This window comes from Manis pentadactyla, chromosome X (genome assembly GCF_030020395.1).
Source record: "Manis pentadactyla isolate mManPen7 chromosome X, mManPen7.hap1, whole genome shotgun sequence".
Lineage (NCBI taxonomy): Eukaryota > Metazoa > Chordata > Mammalia > Pholidota > Manidae > Manis > Manis pentadactyla.
The window spans coordinates 103,701,605-103,722,786 of NC_080038.1; the positions used below are offsets into that span (position 1 = coordinate 103,701,605).

The 21,182-nt window shown below is 38.5% G+C and overlaps 2 protein-coding genes across 3 annotated transcripts in view; one reads left to right on the forward strand and one right to left on the reverse strand.

Moving 5' to 3' along the window:
- Nucleotides 1–1,562: 1,562 nt before the first annotated feature.
- Nucleotides 1,563–13,176, reverse strand: PSMD10 (proteasome 26S subunit, non-ATPase 10). Of its 2 annotated transcripts, none has more exons than XM_036924949.2 (5): nucleotides 13,047–13,176; nucleotides 10,833–10,931; nucleotides 9,823–9,969; nucleotides 9,559–9,725; nucleotides 1,563–2,385 (listed from the first exon to the last, which is right to left on the reverse strand). In XM_036924949.2, the coding sequence occupies exons 1-5, from the start codon at nucleotides 13,158–13,160 to the stop codon at nucleotides 2,232–2,234; spliced, it is 681 nt and encodes a 226-aa protein (XP_036780844.1). In that variant the 5' UTR covers nucleotides 13,161–13,176; the 3' UTR covers nucleotides 1,563–2,231. The 2 variants fall into 2 exon arrangements, with proteins under 2 accessions (XP_036780844.1, XP_057352145.1); XM_057496162.1 differs by having other exon boundaries at nucleotides 2,243–2,385; nucleotides 9,638–9,725.
- Nucleotides 13,177–13,242: 66 nt separating this feature from the next.
- The window catches only part of ATG4A (autophagy related 4A cysteine peptidase), a gene marked incomplete at its 5' end in the record, with an annotated part of 58,615 nt that continues 50,675 nt past the window's right edge, over nucleotides 13,243–21,182 (forward strand). The window contains one exon of the mRNA XM_036924946.2: nucleotides 13,243–13,468. Within this exon, the coding sequence (XP_036780841.2) occupies nucleotides 13,243–13,468 (226 nt within the window). The remainder of the gene's footprint in view (nucleotides 13,469–21,182) is intronic.

Consider the following 21,182-nt stretch of genomic DNA (forward strand, 5'->3'; position numbering starts at 1 on the left):
TTAGGAATAGTTGTATTTATTGTATTTTCATAAACATGTATGTTTTTGGGAGGAGATTTCCACTGAACTACTCATGACACCATCTTGGCTCTGCCCCCAATATATGTTTTTGTTACATGTAGTAACAAGCTTGACATTATTTTTTATTTTTATTTTTAAAATTTTTTAATTAAGGTATGATGGATATACACTCTTATGGATATACACAAGAAAAAACAATGTGGTCATTACATTTACCCGTATTATCAAGTCCCCACCCATACCCTGATGCAGTCACTGTCCATCAGTGCAGTAAGTTGCCAGAGATCCACTATGTCATTTCTCTGTGATGCACTGTTTTCCCCATGATCCCCCACACCATGTGTCCTAAACATAATACCCCTCAGTCCCCTTCTCCCTCCCTCCCCACCCGCCGTCCCATACCCCTCCCCTTTGGTAACCACTAGTTCATTCTTGGAGTCTCTGAGTCTGCTGCCATTTTGATCCTTCAGTTTTGCTTCATTGTTATACTCCACAAATGAGGGAAATCATTTGGTCCTTTTCTTTCTCTGCCTGGCTTATTTCACTGAGCATAATGTCCTCTAGCTCCATCCATGTTGTTGCAAATGGTAGGATTTGTTTTCTTATGGCTGAGTAACATCCCATTGTGTATATGTACCACATCTTCTTTATCCATTTGTCTACTGATGGACACTTAGGTTGCTTCCATATGTTGGCTATTGTAAAAAGTGCTGCGATAAACATAGGGGTGCATATGTCTTTTTGAATCTGAGAAGTTGTATTCTTTGGGTATATTCCAAGGAGTGGGATTCCAGGGTCAAATGGTATTTCTATTTTTCGTTTTTTGAGGAACCTCCATATTGCTTTCCACAATGGTTGAACTAGCTTACATTCCCACCAGCAGTGTAGGAGAGTTCCCCTTTCTCTGCATCCTTGCCAGCATTTGTTGTTCTTAGTCTTTTCGATACTGGCCATTCTTACTGGTGTGAGTTGATACCTCATTGTGGTTTTAATTTGCATTTCCCTGATAATTAGTGATGTGGAGCATCTTTTCATGTGTCTGTTGGCCATCTGAATTTCTTCTTTGGCGAACTGTCTCTTCATATCCTCTGCCCATTTGTTAATCGGGTTACTTGCTTTTTGGGTGTTGAGGTGTGTAAGTTCTTTATATAGTTTGGATGTTAACCCCTTATCAGATATGTCATTTACAAATATATTCTCCCATACTGTAGGATGCCTTTTTGTTTTGTTGATAATGTCCTTTGCCGTACAAAAACTTTTTAGTTTGATGTAGTCCCATGAGTTCATTTTTGCTTTTGTTTCCCTTTCTCAAGGACATGGGTTCAGGAAGAAGTTGCTCATGCTTATATTCAGGAGATGTTTGCCTATGTTGTCTTCTAGGAGTTTTATGGTTTCATGACTTACATTCAGGTCTTTGATCCATTTCGAGTTTACTTTTGTGTATGGGGTTAAACAATAATCCAGTTTCATTCTCTTGCATGTAGCTGGCTTGACATTATTTTTAATACAGGATGACTTAATATAGGTACTTTGAGACTCCCTTTTAGGAACAATACATTTTATTTTGGATGGAAATAGCTCATTAAAGAGATACATGGACACATGGACAATTATTTTTCAGTACTTCAGCGTTTATGAATGCCAAACTTGGACAGCGTATCTGCCAAACTGAAAACTTGGTCCTCTAAAATACATAAGTATTCCTCCTATAACAAAAATAAATTAAACTATATTGTTGACAAAACAGAAATATTTGGTATAGGCCAATATTTGGTAAGTGAGCTTGCAAAATGAATTAGAATGTGTTTCAATTGTACAGAGGAACATTCTAGAATCCACCTAGAAACATTTGGTAGAACAACTGGCCTGGTGCTACTGAGGTTGTTCTGCCTCAAATGCAGATGGACAGTGCATGGGAGGGTGCTGAGGACTCACAACAGTCAAAGAATAGTTACTCAAAATTAATCAAAATTCAATATAGAATAATATACAGCAATACTAGAACAATCTCAACAGTTATTCAATGCCTGGAAACCGAGTTGTAAGCTTAGGACAAAAACCTCAGAAGAAACACTATTCAACATGTTTATAACACTTTGAAGATGAAAAGAATTCATCATTAATGGATGACACCTTGTGCACAAGTACATTAGTTGCCTGACACTGAGAACAATCACAAAACATACAATGTAAGAATAAATCCAAACTGTTTACCCTTCTACCATTCTCTTAAGTATTAAACCCAGACCACCTTTGGCCACTTGCAGGGGTGTCTTTTCTTCTTTGTTCTCAATGTAAATACTTGCTCCCTGGGATACCAGCAGTTTTGCTTCTTCCACTCTCTCCTCATCACAGGCTAAGTGTCTGAAATTGAGGACCACAAAGACTGGTTAATAACTACCAATTCTCGGTAATGGTTAGGATTTTCTGAGAGGCAATCTAAATTGCACACCATTAGGTGGTCTAATATTGAAAAGTCATTTAATCAGGAAAGGAAAATGAATTTGCAGAAACAATGTTTTTAAGTTAAAATTCAGTGGAGTAGCCTCATAATACCAGATCATAAATCATAAATCAAGTCCTATTACAACAGAAGGAATCTAAATGCCAGACTAAGGAACAACTTCCTTATTCTATGGAGAGTAGAAGTAGTTTACACAAATATATACAGTAATTCACAGCTAGAATTTAGAAAAGCCCTAATTCATAACCTGCTAATAGCAATTTGTGTGGTTTAAACTTTGGAAAGGAGTTTAAAAGATCTTATCTCATTTGACCTTTATACACATCTTATAAGTTAGCAAGGTGTTATATCACCATTTTACAGTTGAAATTGTATCACAGGTTAAAGTCTTTGCCTGTGATGTCATGGCTGAGCAGTAACTGAGGGGCAACCCTTGTTAAGCACTTACAGTTTATCATGAAGGGTATTAGGTACTTTACATGTTATTTTATTTAAGCCTCATAACAATTTAGTGAGGCAGGAATTATTATTATAGATGTGGGAAAGAAGACATAGGGTAATTTCTCCAAGTTACTCAATGTGAGTATGTAATATAATTGGTAAGTGGCTAAGTTTGGATTGGATAAACAGCATCTACTATTCCTAAATACTAGGCTCTTCCCAGGATCCTATAGATCAGAACTGCAGGAAATATTTTTAAAACTAAGAGTTAAGGATACAATACTTTTAAAAAAGTTGAATCTCACTTTAGACTACAAGAAAGACTTGAATTTTTAGTTCAAAAGTCAAAAGAAAAGTAGTCAAGTACTGTAGAAAAAATATCAAGGGAAAGGATGGCTTCAGGTAATACATATAAATGAATTCCAGGTGGATGGGAGTTAAACAAAAAACAGTAACTCTCAAACCAAACCAATGCAATATTAAAGAAAAAACTTACAATAAAATATAGGTGAATATTTAACTAATTTCAGTGTGAGGAAGGACTTCTTAGTCATGAGGGAAGATTAATAGGTTTGACTACACTGAGGTTGAAAACTTGCATTTAAAAAAATCATGAACAACTTGAAAAGACAAACTGGGAAAATGATTTTCAACTAACATGGCAGAAGATTAATATATTTATGTTGAGGATATTTAAATATCAGTAAAAATAAGTTAATTCCCCAAAAGAAACACAAAAAATTACAATTTAGAGATGAAATGCAACTAATTGTAGGCATTAAAAAATGTTTAACTTCAGTGACAATGAAAAATGTAAGATTAAAACTATGAAACACTGCTTTTCATATACAAAAGGATATTTTCAGGGTTGGTGAGGAGGTAGTGGGCCCTCTCAAACTGCTGCTGGGAGAGTACAATGATACAACTCCTCTGGAAACAATTCAGCAATATATAGCAATAGTCTTAATATGTGTGTATTTGTTGACCCAGCAATTCTATTTCTAGAAGTCTATACTAAGGCAATAATCAGGAACATACCCACAGACTTTTGTATAAAGTTGGTCAATGCAGCATAATTTATAATACTGAGAAACTCAAAAAAGTTTAAATATATAATAATAGAGGAATGATTAAATTATGACATATCCATAAAATGGAATTCTATAGAATCATTCAAAAATGTTTAAAAAATATGAAATAATGTTGGAAAATGCTCACAATATACTATGAGGTGAAAAGAGTAAGATTTAAAACTACATATACAATATGACCTCAATTATGCAAAAATATGTAAAATATGCACATACAGAAGACTAGAAGTAAATACACGAAAATGTTATCAGTGGTTATTTCTGGATGGCAAGATGATAGGCAATTTTAATCTTTTTTTGGCATTTTTTTATTAAGGTATCATTGATATACACTCTTATGAAGGTTTCACATGAAAAAACAATGTGGTTATTACATTCACCAATATTACCATGTCCCCCCCCATACTCCATTGCAGTCATTGCCCATCACTATAGTCAGATGCCACAGAGTCACTATTTGCCTTCTCGGTGCTACACTGTCTTCTCGCAACACCATGTGTGCCAATGATAATACTCCTCAATCCCCTTGTCCCTCCCTCCCCACCTACCCTCCCCCACCCCTCCCCGACCCCTCCCCTTTGGTAACTACTAGTCCCTTCTTGGAGTCTGTGAGTCTGTTGCTGTTTTGTTCCTTCAGTTTTCCTTTGTTGTTATACTCCACAAACGAGGGAAATCATTTGGTATTTGTCTTTCTCTGTCTTTTGTGGTTCCATATGAATTTTAGAATTATTTTCTCTAGTTTGTTGAAGAATGTTGTTGGTATTTTGACAGGAATTGCATTGAATGTGTAGATTGCTTTACACAGGATGGCCATTTTGACAATATTAATTCTTCCTATCCATGAGCATGGGATGTGTTTCCATTTATTGGTATCTTCTTTAATTTCTCTGAATGTCTTGGAGGTTACAGAGATAGGTCTTTCACTTCCTTGATTAGGTTTATTCCTAGGTATTTTATTTTTTTTGATGCAATTGTGAGTGGAATTGTTTTCCTGATTTCTCGTTCTGCTAGTTCATCATTAGGGTATAGGAAGGCAACAGATTTCTGCATATTAATTTTGTATCCTGCAACTTTGCTGAATTCAGATATTAAATCTACTAGGTTTGGAGTGGATTCTTTAGGGTTTTTTATGTATAATATCATATCATCTGCAAACAGGGACAGTTTAACTTCTTCTTTACTAATCTGGATGCCTTTTATTTCTTTGTGTTGTCAGATTGCCATGGTGAGGACCCCCCAGAACTATGTTGAATAAAAGTGGAGAGAGTGGGCACCCTTGTCTTGTCCCCAATCTTAAAGGAAAGGCTTTCAGCTTCTTGCTGTTAAGTATGATGTTGCTGTGGGTTTGTCATATATGGCCTTTATTATGTTGAGGTACTTGCCCTCTATACCCATTTTGTGGAGAGCTTTTCTCATGTATGGATGTTCAATTTCGTCAAATACTTTTCCAGCATCTATGGGGATGATCATGTGGTTTTTGTCCTTCCTTATGTTGATGTGGTGGATGATGATGATGGATTTTCTAATACACTACCATCCTTGCATCCCTGGAATAAATCCTACTTGATCATGATGGATGATCTTTTTGATGTATTTTTGAATTTGGTTTGCTAATATTTTGTTGAGTATGTTTGCATCTGTGTTCATCAGGGATATTGGTCTGTAATTTTCTTTTTTTGTGGTGTCTTTGCCTGGTTTTGGTATTAGGGTGATGCTGACCTTGTAGAATGACTTTGGAAGTATTCCCTCCTCTTCTACTTTTTGGAAAGCTTTAAGGAGAATGTCTATTAGATCTTCACTAAATGTTTGATAAAATTCAGTGGTGAAGCCATCTGGTCCAGGCATTTTGTTCTTAGGTAGTTTTTTGATTACCAATTCAATTTCATTGCTACTAATTGGTCTGTTCAGATTTTCTATTTTTTTCTGGGTCAGCCTTGGAAGATTGTATTTTCTAGAAAGTTGTCCATTATTCTAGTTTATCCAGTTTGTTAGCATATAATTTTTCATAGGATTCTCTCATAAGTCTTTGTATTTCTTTGGTGTCCATAGTGATTTTTCCCTTCTCATTTTTTATTCTGTTTATGTGTGTAGACTTTCTTTTTTTCTTGACAAGTCTGACTAGGGGTTTATCTATTTTGTTTATTTTCTTGAAGAACCAGCTCCTGCTTTTATTGGTTCTTTCTATCATTTTATTCCTCTCAATTTTATTTATTTCTGCTCTAATCTTTATTATGTCCCATCTTCTACTGACTTTGGGTCTCATTTGTTCTTCTTTTCTAGTTTTGTTAATTGTGAATTCAGACTGCTCATATGGGATTGTTCTTCTTTCCTCAGGTAGGCGTGTATTGCAATATACTTCCCTCTTAGCACGGTCTTTGCTGCATCCCACAGATTTTGCGGTGTTGAATTATTGTTGTCATTTGTCTCCATATATTTCTTGATCTCTGTTTTTATTTGGTCATTGATCCATTGGTTATTTAGGAGCATGCTGTTAAGCCTTCATGTGTTTGTAAGTTTTTTCATTTTCTTTGTGTAATTTATTTATAGTTTCATAGCTTTGCGGTCTGAGAAGCTGGTTGGTACAATTTCAATCTTTTTGAATTTACCAAGGTTCTTTTTGTGGCCTAGTATATGACCTATTCTTGAAAATGTTCCATGTGCACTTGAGAAGAATGTGTATCCTGCTGCTTTTGGGTGGAGTGTTCTGTAGATGTCTGTTAGGTCCATCTGTTCTAATGTATTGTTCTGTACCTCTGTCTCCTTACTTATTTTCTGTCTGATTATCTGTCCTTTGGAGTGAGTGGAGTGTTGAAGTCTCCTAGAATGAATGCATTATGTTCTATTTCCCCTTTCAATTCTGTATTTGTTTCACATATGTAGGTCCTGTGTTGGGTGCATAAACATTTATAATGGTTATATCCTCTTGTTGGATTGACACTTTTATCATCATGTAATGTCCTTGTCTCTTGTGACTTTCTGTTTTAAAGTCTATTTTGTCTGATACAAGTACTGCAACTCCGGCTTTTTTCTCCCTATTGCATGAAATATCTTTTTCCATCCCTTCACTTTTAGTCTGCATATGTCTTTGGGTTTGAAGTGAGTCTCTTGTAGGCAGCATACAGTTGGGTCTTGTTTTTTTATCCATTCAGTGACTCTATGTCTTTTGATTGGTGCATTCAGACCATTTACATTTAGGGTGATTATTGATAGGTACGTGCTTAGTGTGATTGCAGGCTTTAGATTCATGGTTACCAAAGGTTCAAGGGTAACTTCCTTACTATCTAAGAGTCTAAATTAACTCACTTATTATGCTCTTTCAAACACAATCTAAAGATTCTTTATATATTAGGTATCATATTCTGTACTCTTTGTTTATCCCTTGACTGACTTTGGGGGTAGCTGATTTAATTTTGCATTTGCTTAGTAAATAACTGTTCTACTTTCTTTACTATGGTTTTATTACCTCTGGTGGCCGCTATTTAATCTAAGAAACACTTCCATCTATAGCAATCCCTCCCCAATATACTGTAGAGATGGTTTGTGGGAGGTAAATTCTCTCAGCTTTTGCTTGTCTGGAAATTGTTTAAGCCCTCCTTCAAATTTACATGATAATCTTGCTGGATAAAGTATTCTTGGTTTGAGGCCCTTCCGCTTCTTTGCATTAAATGTCATTCCATGCCCTCTGGCCCATAAGGTTTCTGCTGAGAAGTCTGATGATACGTGATGAGCTTTCCTTTGTATGTGATCTTTTTTCTCTCTCTAGCTGCTTTTAATAGTCTGTCCTTATCCTTGATCTTTGCCATTTTAATTATTATATGTCTTGGTGTTGTTTCCTTGGGTCCCTTGTGTTGGGAGATCTGTTCACATCCGTGGCCTGAGAGACTATCTCTGTCCCCAGATTGGGTTCAGCAATTGCTTCCTGAAAGACACTTTCTATCCCTTTTTCTCTGTCTTCTTCTTCTGGTACAATTTGGATTGGTCTGTTTGGATTGGTCACACAGTTCTCAGTATTCTTTTATTCCTAAAGATCCTTTTTTCTCTCTGTGCTTCACCTTCTTTCTATTCCTCTTTTCTAATTTCTATTTCATTTATTATCTCCTCCACCATATCTAATCTGCTTTTAAAACCCTCCATTGTGTTCCTCAATGATTGGATATCCATCCTAAATTCATTCCTGAGTTTTTGAGTATTTTGGTGTACCTCCAGGAGCATGTTTATGATTTTTATTTTGAAATCTCTTTCAGGAAGATTGATTAGTTCAGTCTCACTTGACCCTTTTTCTGGTGTTCGTGAGATTTTGCTTTGAACCAGGTTCCTTTGACTTTCGATATCTGTATGTGGTGCCCTCCAGTGCCCAAAAGCTCTACTCTCTGGAGCTGCTCAGCCCCTGGAGCGATGTTGGGGGCGCCGCAGGGGAGTGGTCTGGTGCATAGGGGGAGGGAGAGCTGTTTCCTGCTTCCTGGCTGCTATGCCTGTCTCCACTGCCAGAACCAGTGGGCTGAACACAGAGCTTTGCATGTGTAGCTGCTGTATGCAGGGCTTCCCTCTGGCTGGCCTGACACCAGGGCAGGGTTTGCTGTTTTGCGAGCCAGGTGCAGGCTGGCCGGGAGGAAGGTGCAACAGGCTGAGTATCACGGTGGGAGGGCCTTGGAACTGCGTAGGCAACCAGAGGGATGGAACGTCTGAAAATCCTGAAAGTTCCCACCCTGTTGGGCAGAGTACACCTGGACAATTTTTTCTACCTGTCTTTTCTCCTGAGCAGTAAGCTCTGTGCAATCCTTGCCCCTTTAGCAGCCCTCTCCCTGTTAGGAAGTCTCTCAGACTGCCCACCCAGAACAACCAGATATGGATCCGTTTTCCACAAGCAGCTGGCATCTCAGTCTCTCCAGGTACTCTGCCTGTCTTAGCTTTCCAGCCCCACTAATCACCAGAGCACCATGCAATGTAGGTTCGTGTTCCCAAAGCAGATCTCCAAGGCTGGGTGTTCAGCAGTCCCAGGCCTCCACTCCCTTTCTGCTCTGTTTCTCTTCCTGCTGCGGTGAGCTGGCATGGAGGAAGGGCTTAGGTCCTGCTGGGTCATGGCTTTGATATGTTACCCTGTTCCATGAGGTCTATTCTTTTTTCCAGGTGTATGCAGTCTGGCGCAGCCTTCTTTCCTGTTGCTCTTTCAGGATTAGTTGTATTAATTATATTTTCGTATTATATGTGGTTTTAGGAGGAGGTCTCTGTCTCACCTCTCATGCCACCATGTTTAATCCTGTGGCATTTTTATATGCATATAATGAACTAGCTATGGGTAAGCCACAGACATGGGTTCCAAAGACAGGGAGAATGAGGTATGTATGTCATCCTCAACCAGGTGAAGCGGGCAGTAGCTGGCAATTTTAATTTTTATCTTTATACTTTTGGTGCTTTCAGATTTCTTTGCCATAAACATGTATTACATTTATAAGCAGAATAAAAAAAAGAAATGATCTGTCAGAATTAGTGCAAGAAGGCTAATATCAGGTAGAATACAAATGACTGCTACTTGTCACTTACAGAGGAGTGTTACCCTCAGTGTCTTGGATGTTTGTGGATGCTTTGTAGTACAGAAGGATATGAATCATCTTCAAGTTACCCTTGGCTGCCGCCCGGTGCATTGCTGTAGCCTCATAATGGTCTTTAGCATCTGGGTTAGTCCCGCCTTCCAGTAACATGACAGCGATCTGGAAAGGTGGAGAAGTAAGCAATGCAGGGATCTATTTGTGTTTGTGTACAGGTTTAGAACTCAAAAGAAGTAGTAGCTCAGAAATGGAAGCCTACCTCATGCCTGTTTTTGGAAGCTGCATAATGTAGGGGTGTACAGCCATTCTGATTGACAGCATTCACTTGTGCACCTTTTCCTAGAAGGGCTTTTACAATCTCATCCCGGCCAGCAGAAGCAGCAATATGAAGAGGAGACCAACCTGCCTGTAAGAGGTGGACAGTACAAAAACCAAGGGGGAAAAGGCACAGGAATTAATGCTAACATTTAGGCAGGGTTTATGAAGAGCTACATGTGAATTGTTTAAAAAATAACATTCTATTTCCCTCATTATGTACTGCAGAAAATTTGGAAAGCAGATGTATACAAAAGAAAAGAAAAACCACCCATAATTCCCTAACAAAGAGACAATAATATGTAGATCTAATTCTAATGTTTTCTGAAATTGGGATCACAGGATATAAGGTTCAATGCATTGCTTATTCCACAATTTCCACTTACCATTTTGTTGTGAGAATTTTTCTGTGTCATTCTTTGGAATCATAACCTTACTGGTTGCATATTATCTTATATGGATATACCCACTGCATTCAACCATCCCTACACTAAGTTGTTTTTATTTCTTTGCTATTCAAAATATCAATTCAGTGAAAAAAAGTATCTTTGCCTATGAAAAAGTTTCCATCCTATTCTTTAGAAGTCTTACATTAGCATAACCAATGCCATTATAATATATCTCTATGTAACAAAAAAGATATCTAAATTCTCATTATTCAGACAATACTGACCCCCCAAAATTCCAATATAATATAAGGCATTTGTAGTCTTGTAGAGGTCACTGAAGTCAGCCTTCATCTATGTTTCCCTCAAATTACAGGGTATGAGTGTCAAAATTAACATTCTAAAATAATGCAACCATGAGTCTTGCGGTTGGTCCCTGGGGCCAAGCTGTAACTTCTTAGTCATAAAGGCTACAGTTTTGTTTATGAGGTTAATATTCAGGCTTCAGTAAATACCAGTCTGGAGTCTAAAGATAACTGGGTATTTATCAACTCTGCCTCGTACTCACATCATCTTTATCATTCACTGGCACTCCAAGTTGTAGTAAGAATTCAACAATTTCTGTATGTCCAGCTGAGCATGCCCAGTGCAATGCAGTTCTGCTGTCCTACATGGGGAAAGAGAAGCAATACAATCACCATTCTTGAAGAGAAATACAAGAACTAAGGCAAGAAGGCAAAAAAAATTAATTTGGGGGTCAGCAAACCTAGTTTGGAAACAAGAAATGGAGAGCACTGGATCCTCAGGTAGGTAATCTTAAACCATTTTACTTATTAGAGTAAGAGAGCACAAGGTTTTAGTAATATGGGGAGAATACACTGATGAATGTAAGTATTTCTGGGCAAAATAAAAAGCCATGAAAGCAGAAGAGCAAAAAACTGATTTCAATGCTTTGGCACAAATAGAACTTGGGCTGTTTACTATTACAGTATTTATGTCCTTCTATGCTAGACACTGCTAGGAGTTTTACATGCATCACCTCACTTAATCCCCATGATTTTGTACAGTGGATATTATCCCCATTTTACAGATGAGGCCACTAAGACTCCTCAGGGTGAGCAACTTGTTCAAGGTCACACAGCTAGAAAACGGCAAAGTTGAGACGCAAACACCTGTCTGAACCTGAAATTTCTAGGTGCTCTAGAAAGAATAGATGAATCCTATGGGAAAGAAACATTCTTAAAACTAGTTGAGATTATCTGTATAACCATTTAAAATATATACCATACAAAGAATTAGAGAGCAACATTACTTAAAAAAAATAAGCTAGGAATTAGTCAGGTTTCTCAAAAGGAATCTCTTTTTGCACTGACTGCTATATTTCTTAGCCCTATGTAAAAGAAAATGATATTTTAAACTTTATTATAAAAAACTTCAAACACATAAAAATAGAGGGAATATAATATATGACCATCACCTAGGCTTAAAAGTTATTTTGCCAGGTTTGCTTCATCTAGTTTTTCTCCCTGTTGAGGTTTTTAAAAACAAATCCTAAATATCATGACTTTTCATCCTTAAATATTATTTCAGTATGTGAAAAATAAGGATACTTTTCTACATAGCTATGAGACCATTATTACATCTGTTAAAATTAACACTAACTCCTTTATAACATACAATACCTAGTCTGTATGCAGATTTCCCCAACTGTCTTTTTGCAGTTGGCCTGTTGTAGTCAGTATCCATACAAGGGCCATAAGTATTTGATTATTAGGCTTCTTAAGGCTCTTTATCTTGAATAACTTCTCCCTTTTTTATGCCATTGACTTGAAGAATGGCTGTATTATTGAATCTTAATTTAATATTATTAAATTAAATTTAAAGTATTAAACATTACAGACCACAATGGAAGTTGACTGCCATTTTCAGGTTGGGCAATAAAGGAAAGTTCCAGAAAAAGTCTGACTTCTAGTCTTCCTGAAGACATTAAATGCAGATTTGTAAATACATGACACTGCCCTGCCAGTGCTTAGCACAGTTCCTATCAAATAGGATGCAGTGTATAAATATTTGTTAGTTTACTGAGGGCACCATGGATCTTTCTAGAAACTCTGGGTGAAAGCATGAAGGTCCTTTGAGGAGGAGGGCAGAAACACTCGCGAAGTCCATTCACTGTTGTTCCGCCTCTGCCTAGAACGTCCATTCATGCCCCAGGAAAATCCCACTCCGCCTTCAAGGTCTAACCAAACTTCCTTCTTTTGCAAAGCCTTTTCAATTACAACACTCGCATTTTTAAGGGAGAGTAAATCATGTCCTCCCACGGACGTACGATTTGAGATTACTTAATTAATGCTTGCCTTCCCCACTCGACTGTATCCGCAGCTCCTAGCAAACTGCCTGGTACAGAAGAGGTGTTCGGTTACACCGTGTTTCATTGAATAAAATCACTAGTAAAAGTAAAACCAATTTTTTTAAAAAAGCGTTTCTCCTTACAGATACCTCACAGATTGGACATTTCTGAGAAACGCGTTAACGTTCTAGAAATATCCAAAATTCAGTGAGCTAAATACTGGGCCAAAAAAATATTTGAGGTTTGCCGGGCTAGACCCTGCCGCCGGATTCCGAGTCCTGAGGTGACCCCGGGGGGAGGCGGGGGCAGCGGGGGTGGAGCTCTGGACCTCGCGGAACCAGCCTCCGCTTGGGCAGGGCCGCCACGTTGGGCTTCGCCGCCGCCGCCGCCGCCGCCGCCGGCGCCGGAGGACACGCTCCAGCACAGCTTTACCTGGTCAGTTCTAGTAGCCAGGGATTTATCTGCCAGGATCCTCTCCTTCAACTCCTCCAGCTTCCCGCTGTAGGCCAGATTGCAGACCATTACGTTAGACACACACCCCTCCATTTCGCTTACCAGTATCTCTATGACGCATCACCACTGACGCCTCACGTCTCCGGCTCCGACTGCCAATCAAAAGAGCTGGTAGGGCTCCACCAGTCACCCATCTTCCTCGTTTGTTTGCTTCTTTTCCCACCGCGGGCGTCTCTGGGAGTTGCAATGCGAGCGTAGTTCCGAGCGGGGAGACGCCTTTGCCTCTCTCTCCTACTCTGCTCCTAGCAGAACGGAACTTCAAGTCCCAGGATCCCTTGCGGCCTCCGTAGTCAAGTGGCCGGTGGAATTGGCCCACGATGACAGCTGGAGAATGGAGTCAGGTACGGGGAGCGGCTTCGTGTGGAACTGGGGTGGGTGGCCGCTGTTGGGGCATTGAGTCAGCCACGCGAAACGGGTGCTTGGGTCTTAGCAAGAGAGTTAATGGGAGCCTGAAGGTCCTGTCCCACGGGGGCCCTGTCTTGCAGTAGCAGTCGAAAAGGACAACAGTAGGAGCTGAGTACTACCCCCTAAGTTCCTCTCAGTGCCTCTGGCTACTCTCCCCCTCCCTGCCGCCATCAAAGGACTGGAAAGGAGTAGGGATTAATTATTATGACATCTCGGCGGAGTGGCATCAGGGCAGAATTCTGTCACAGCAGTGATAGCATATGACACCGTTGTAAGGTGATGTGCCAAGGTGATGCCAAAGGCAGGATGTGAGGCCATAGGAGCCACTTGATACCTAATTGACCTCGGTGAGTCCATGGCCTGGTGACACCATGCTTGATGAGCGTCATCTTGATACTGTGGTATGGTGCTGGTCCTTTAATTTAAGAATAATAACGATGACATCGAGGCTTTGCTAGAACTATTAAGCTAATAATGTTTCTATTTATGGAAATCCCAAATAAATAAAACAGCAGAGAAGATGCAAGGCTTATCCTTTATAGGGCATATCCAGGATGACATTATGCTAAAACTATGGTAATGATAAGAATACACTCAGGAGACTGATTATGTTTATATTTATCCTGTTGTGGTGCAGAACTGGGCTTGACAAACTTTGTGTAAAGAGCCAGATAGTAAATATTCTAGGCTTTGCAGGTGAAAAGGCAAAATTGAGGATAATTTGTAAGTACTTATATAATATAGAAAAGAAATTTCGACAAATGTTTAATGATGAAATTCAAAATACAATAATAATTGAGCACCTTTTTTGTAATACAGAACTACTTAAGACTAATAGAATTCTTTTTTTGTGGGATACCATTTTGTTTCATTGAGGCTCACAGTCAATGTTCCCAATTATCAAAATCATTCCAAATGTCCATCTGTTAATGTTGATCTGTGATGAGACTTTTTTTAACCTATTTCATCTTTTTGAATGCCTTTTCTCATAGATAGTTACTGCCAAATACTATCAACCCACTAACATGTCCTTGTTAAGTTTTATTTAAATACATTTTTAAATTTCAGAATAGCTTTAGATTTATAAGAAAGTTGCAAAGATAGTGCAGAGTTCCTTTGTACCTTTCATCTAGTTTCCTCTACTGATCTTTCCCTATTTTAACAGCTTTATTGAGATATATTTTGCATGTCATAAAATTCATTTATTTCAAATGTATAATTAAATGATTTTTAGTGACTTTACTGAGTGGTGCAGCCATCACCATAATCAGTTTTAGAACATTTTCACTCCCCCAGTAAAATCCCTCATGCTTATTTACAGTTAATCCATTCCCAGTCCAATTCCCAGGTAACCACTAATCTAGTTTCTGTCGCTAAAAATTTGCCTATTCTGGACATTTCATCTAAATAAAATCATACAAAATGTGGTCTTTTGTGCCTGGCTTCTTTCACTCAGCATAATATTTTTGTGGTTCACGCATATTGTTACATGTATCAGTACTTCATTCCTTTTTACTACCAAATAGTATTTTCATTTCATGGATGTAACATATTTTGTCTGTCTTCTCACTAGTTGGTAGGCATGTAGGTTGTTTTCAATTTTTGGCTATTATGAATAATGCTGCTAAGAACATTTGTGTGCAAGTCTTCATGTGGGCATATGTTTTAATTTCTCTCTGGGAGATATCTAAGGGTGGAATTACTGGATCATATGACAAATTTATGTTTAGCTTTTTAAGAAACTGCAAGTCTGTTTTCCAAAGCCACAGCATAATTTTTGCATCTTCACTAGGGTTTCTGTTCCTCCACATCCTCACCAACATTTGTTATTGTCTGTCATTTTAGTATAGCCATTCTACACAGGTCTGAAATGATATCTCATTGTGGTTATTATTTGTATTTCCTATTGTTTTGTCTGTTTAGTGTTGAGTTGTAAGAATTGTTTATATATTCTGGATGCAAGTCTCTGTCAGATATATGATATGTCAGTATTTTCTTCCAGTCTGTTGCTTGTCTTTTTATTTTCTTAATAGTGTCTTTTGAAGTGCAAAAGTTTTGGATTTTGATGAGGTAAAATTTACCATTTTTTCTTTTATGGACCATGTTTTTGGTCTTGTATACTTAGATTTTTCTAAAAATTTACAATTTAGTGTTTATTAGTATATTTTAGTGTTGTGTTACCATCACCACAATCTTATTTAAAACATTTTCATCACCCCAGAAAGAAACCTCATGCCCATTTTCCATCACTTCCCATTTCTACTCCCAGCCCTAGGCAACCACTGATCTATTTTCTGTGTCTCTGGATTTTCATTTTCTGTGTTTTCAGACAAATATAATTATATAATATGTGGTCTTTTGGGTCTGGTTTCTTTCACTTAGCATAATGATTTTAAAGTTTATCCAAGTTTTAGTACGTATCAGTACTTTGTTGCTTTCTATGGCTGACTAATATTCCATTGTATGTCTATGCCACTTTTTGTCCATTTATCAGTTGCTGGGCATTTGAGTGGTTTCTGTCTTTTAGTTATTATGAATAATGCTGCTATAAACATTCGTGTACAAATTTCTGTGCAGACATATGTTGTCATTTCTCTTGGTACATACCTAGGAGTGGAATTCCTGGGACATATTGGCAACTGTGTGTTTAACTTTGTGAGGAACTACCAGACTCCACTAGAGTGGCTGCACGATTTTCTCCTCCCACCAGGATTATATGAGGATTCAAATTTCTCCACATCTTTACCAACACTTCTTAATGTCTATCTTCCATATTTAGCCATTCTAGTGGGTGTGAAGTAGTATCTCTTTGTGATTTTATTTTGTTGTTTTGACTTGTGACAGCATGGTAAGTATATAAATCATGTGTACTTGTGTTTCAAACATGTTAGCTATCAAAATGACTTTCCTACAGTATAAGTTTCACATAGAAGTGCTGTTTTGTTTTTTAATTTTAAGTTGAATTAGTTAAGAAATGCTATTTAGTCTGCAGCAAGAGCTAATTTCCAGAGCCATTCAGTGTTTGACAGTGGTTAAAGGCAGTTATTCTAACAGTTAAAAAATGTAAAAATCATTCCTACCTTGCTTACAATATGAAAAACATGAAGTGGACTTAATTTGGTCTGCCAGATGTAGTTTGCTGATGGGTGGTATAGAATGAAAGTGACCTGTATGTAGCAGGTGTTCAGTAAATACTTACCCAGTTGATTACAGAGGTACAGAGGGCCTGTTTTGTGGTATTCACAAAGGATTGGGTATGGTAACTTTTCACCATAATAATACATTAGTTGAATGTGATTGCCCTAGAAACAGCTGCAACAACAACCCAAGTGCCTTTCCTACTGAGGGACTTGTTTGGGTAATCTTCCTTTATAGACAGTATGTTATACTTTTATTTATTTGACATGACATGGTGTTTAGCTTTCAATTTTGAGTCCCTTAAGGCCAAGGGTGAGGTACCCCTCGACTTTTTGAAAGCTGTCAGACAGATAGATCTCTAAGGGAGAAGGCCTCTTTTCTTTTGTTGCTGGCCCCAAGTTACAGACGACCAATGTGGTTGCTGTTTATCTATGAAGAGTCAGTGGGGACCTATTACGACTCCCTTGGTGATCTTGTGATTGAATGTTTCCTAATGCCTTTTCTATAGGTCACCTAGATTTTAGGTCCTAGAACAGCCAAGTTCATCATCTACACTTGAAGAATATGGCTAAGAATCTATTCATAGATCACATGTATCAGATATTTGCCTTATCTCATTTATTCCTTCACAATAGTCCTATGACATAGGTACTATCATTCCCCAGGCCCCACCTTTTAAAAAATGACAATGCAGGCACAGAGAATTGAAGTAACATGCCTAAGGTTTGCACAGTTTAGTAGAAATTAGAGCTGAAGTTGAAATCCAGGACTATTATACACCAAGGCTTCTAACACCTAACCACTGCAACATACTACTCAATACAGGTGAAGATGAAATTATATGTAAATACAAACCTCAGATCATGCAATGCTAATTTATGCAATTCTTTGGGCTGTCATTCTACTTATGATTGTGGGGAAATGACATTTTTCGTGCCCTAGGGCAATGCTGTCCTATAGAATTTTTTGTGATGGTGGAAAAGTTCTACATCTATGCTGTCTAGTATGATAATATTAACCTTAAAAATGAAACTGTCAGTTATTTTACCAGCAAAAAGTGAGTTTATTTGGAAATAGTAGAGAGTCGCAATTTGGGACATGCAAGCTTAAGGCAAAACCTAGGCGAAGCTGGATAACAAAGGAGAAGATTGCTCTTTTACAGAGGAAAGTGGGGAGGTGAGAGGGGCTGTTATAAACAAGAAGTCCGTTGGAATAAACTAAGCATTTGAAGTGTAGTAATTTCTCATTGGATGAGTTGTGATAGTATCTCATTGGCTGAGCTGTTGCCAGGTGAGGAGAAAATCATTCTTCTTCCTGCTGGGGTAGTAAAGTATAGGCTTCTTCCTGCTAGAAATGTCAGGTACATCTCCTGTTGGGGTCTACAATTGAGGACAAGTGATAGACTCAATATTTTACCCAGTGCAAATACTCTTTCCATAGCACAACTGGAAATGAATATAGTGACACAAACTTGAAGACACCCTACACAGAATGTATGCAAATCAATTAACTGTATGACAATCACAGGAACAGGTCCGGAGTTATCCAGAATGAAACATCTCCATTCCCACCACTTGTTAAATAAAGTTTGAACAACTGGCTCAAAGACCATTTGCAACTGATTTTTCATTGTTTGCAGATGTAATTTGTTTACGTGGTTTATTGCAAACACTTTGCAGTTGCCAGTTGCCTGGTTTAAGATGAGATTTTTTAATCTGTGCCTCTAATATTTTTTTAAGCACGTTTTTTTTTATTTAGGTATCACTGATACACACTCCTAAGAAGGTTTCACAAGAAAAACAATGCGGTTATTACATTCACCCTTGTTATTGAGTACCGCCCATACCCCATTGCAGTCACTGTCCATCAGGGTAGTAAGGTGCCACAGAGTCCCTATTTGTCTTCTCTGAGCTACATTGTCTTCCCTGTGACTACACACACACCATGTGCACTAATCATGATACCCCACAATCCCCTTTTCCCTACCTCCCAAACCTCCCTCCCCCACCCCTCCTCTTTGGTAACCACTAGTCCCTTCTTGGAGTCTGTGAGTCTGCTGTTATTTTGTTCCTTCAGTTTTGCTTCGTTATTATACTCCACAAATGAGGGAAATCATTTGGTATTTGTCTTTCTCTGCCTGACTTATTTCACTGAGCATAATACCCTCTAGCTCCATCCATGTTGTTGCAAATGGTAGGATTTTTTTCTTATAGCTGAATAGTATTCTATTGTGTATATGTACCACATCTTCTTTATCCATTCATCTACTGATAGACACTTAGGTTGCTTCCATATCTTGGGTATGTAAATAGTGCTGCAATAAGCATAGAGGTGCATATGTCTTCTTGAATCTGAGAAATTATATTCCTTGGGTAAATTCCTAGCAGTGGAATTACTGGGTCAAATGGTATTTCTATTTTTAGTTTTTTGAGGAACCTCCATATTGCTTTCCACAATGGTTGAACTAGTTTACATTCCCACCAGCAGTGTAGGAGGGTTCCTCTTTCTCTGCATCCTCACTAGCATTTGTTGTTCCTAATCTTTTCAATGTTAGCCATTCTAACTGGTTTGAGGTGATATCTCATTGTGGTTTTAATTTGCAATTCCCCAATAATTAGCGATGTGGAGAATCTTTTCATGTGCCTGGTGGCCATCTGAATTTCTTCTTTGGAGAATTGTCTGTTCAGATCCTCTGCCCATTTTTCAATAGGTTTATTTGCTTTTTGGGTGTTGAGGCATGTGAGTTCTTTATATATAATGCATGTTAACCCCTTGTTGGATATGTCATTTACAAATATATTCTCCCACAAGTTAGGATTCCTTTTTGTTCTGCTGATGGTATCCTTTGCTGTACAGAAGTTTTTAGCTTGATGTAGTTCCATTTGTTCATTTTTTATTTTTTTTCCCTTGCCCAAGGAGATACATTCAGAAAAATGTTGCTCATGTTTATATTTAAGAGATTTTTGCCTATGTTTTCTTCTAAGAGTTTTATGGTTTCATGACTTACATTCAGGTCTTTGATCCATTTTGAGTTTACTTTTGTGTATGGGGTTAGACAATAATCCAGTTTCATTCTCTTGCATGTAGCTGTCCAATTTTGCCAACACCAGTTGTTGAAGAGGCTGTCATTTCCCCATTGTATGTCCATGGCTCCTTTATTGTATATTAATTCACCATATATGCTTGGATTTATATCTGGGCTCTCTAGTCTGTTCCATTGGTCTATGGGTCTGTTCTTGTGCCATTACCAAATTGTCTTGATGACTGTGGCTTTGTAGTAGAGCTTGAAGTCAGGGAGCATAATCCCCCCAGCTCTATTCTTCCTTCTCAGTATTGCTTTGGCTATTCGGGGTCTTTGCATCAGATATATCATGCCACTCCCTTCTGGCCTGTAAGGTTTCTGCTGAGAAATCTGATGATAGCCTGATGGGTTTTCCTTTGTATGTGATCTTATTTCTCTCTCTGGCTGCTTTTAATAGTCTGTCCTTATCCTTGATCTTTGCCATTTTAATTATTATATGTCTTGGTGTTGTTTCCTTGGGTCCCTTGTGTTGGGAGGTCTGTGCACCTCTATGGCCTAAGAGACTATCCCCTTCCCCAGATTTGGGAAGTTTTCAGCAATTACCTCCTCAAAGACACTTTCTATTCCTTTTTCTCTCTCTTCTTCTCCTGGTACCCCTATAATATGAATATTGTTCTGTTTGGATTGGTCACACAGTTCTCTCAATATTCCTTCATTCCTAGAGATCCTTTTTTCTCTCTGTGCCTCAGCTTCTTTGTATTCCTCTTTTCTAATTTCTATTCCATTTACCATCTCTTCTACTACATCTAATCTGCTTTTAAATCCCTCCATTGTGTGTTTCATTTCAGATATGAAATTTCTTAATGATTGAATCTCTGTCCTAAATTCATCCCTGAGTTCTATAATATTTTTCTGTACCTCCATGAGCATGTTCATGATTTTTATTTTGAACTGTCTTTCAGGAAGATTGGTGAGTTCAGTTTCACTTGGTGCTTTTTCTAGTGTTTGTGATATTTTGGTTTGAACCAGGTTCCTTTGATGTTTCATATTTGTATGTGGCACCCTTTCATGCCCAGAAATTCTAGTCTCTGGAGGTGCTCAGCCTCTGGAGTGATGTTGGGGGTCGCAGGGGAGCTGTGCTCTTGCCTGGGGGCAGGAAAAAGCTGTTTCCTGCTTTACAGCTGCAGTGCCTGTCTCCACTGTCAGAATCCATGGGCTGAGCACACAGGTGTAAGCCTCTGTGCTTTGCATTTGTAGCTGTAGTAGACAGGGACTCCTGGCTGGCCTGATGCCAGGGCGGGGACTGCTGGTTTGTGAGCCAGTGCCTGCAGGCCAGGAGGAAGGGACAGCAGGCTGCATATCACAGTGGGGCGCCTCAGAGCTGAGTAACCAGCCAGGGGATTGGAGCACCTGAAGCCCCTGAAAGTTCCCAACCTGCTGGGCAGAGTATGCCCAGACAATTTTGTCCACCTATCCTTTCTCCTGAGCAG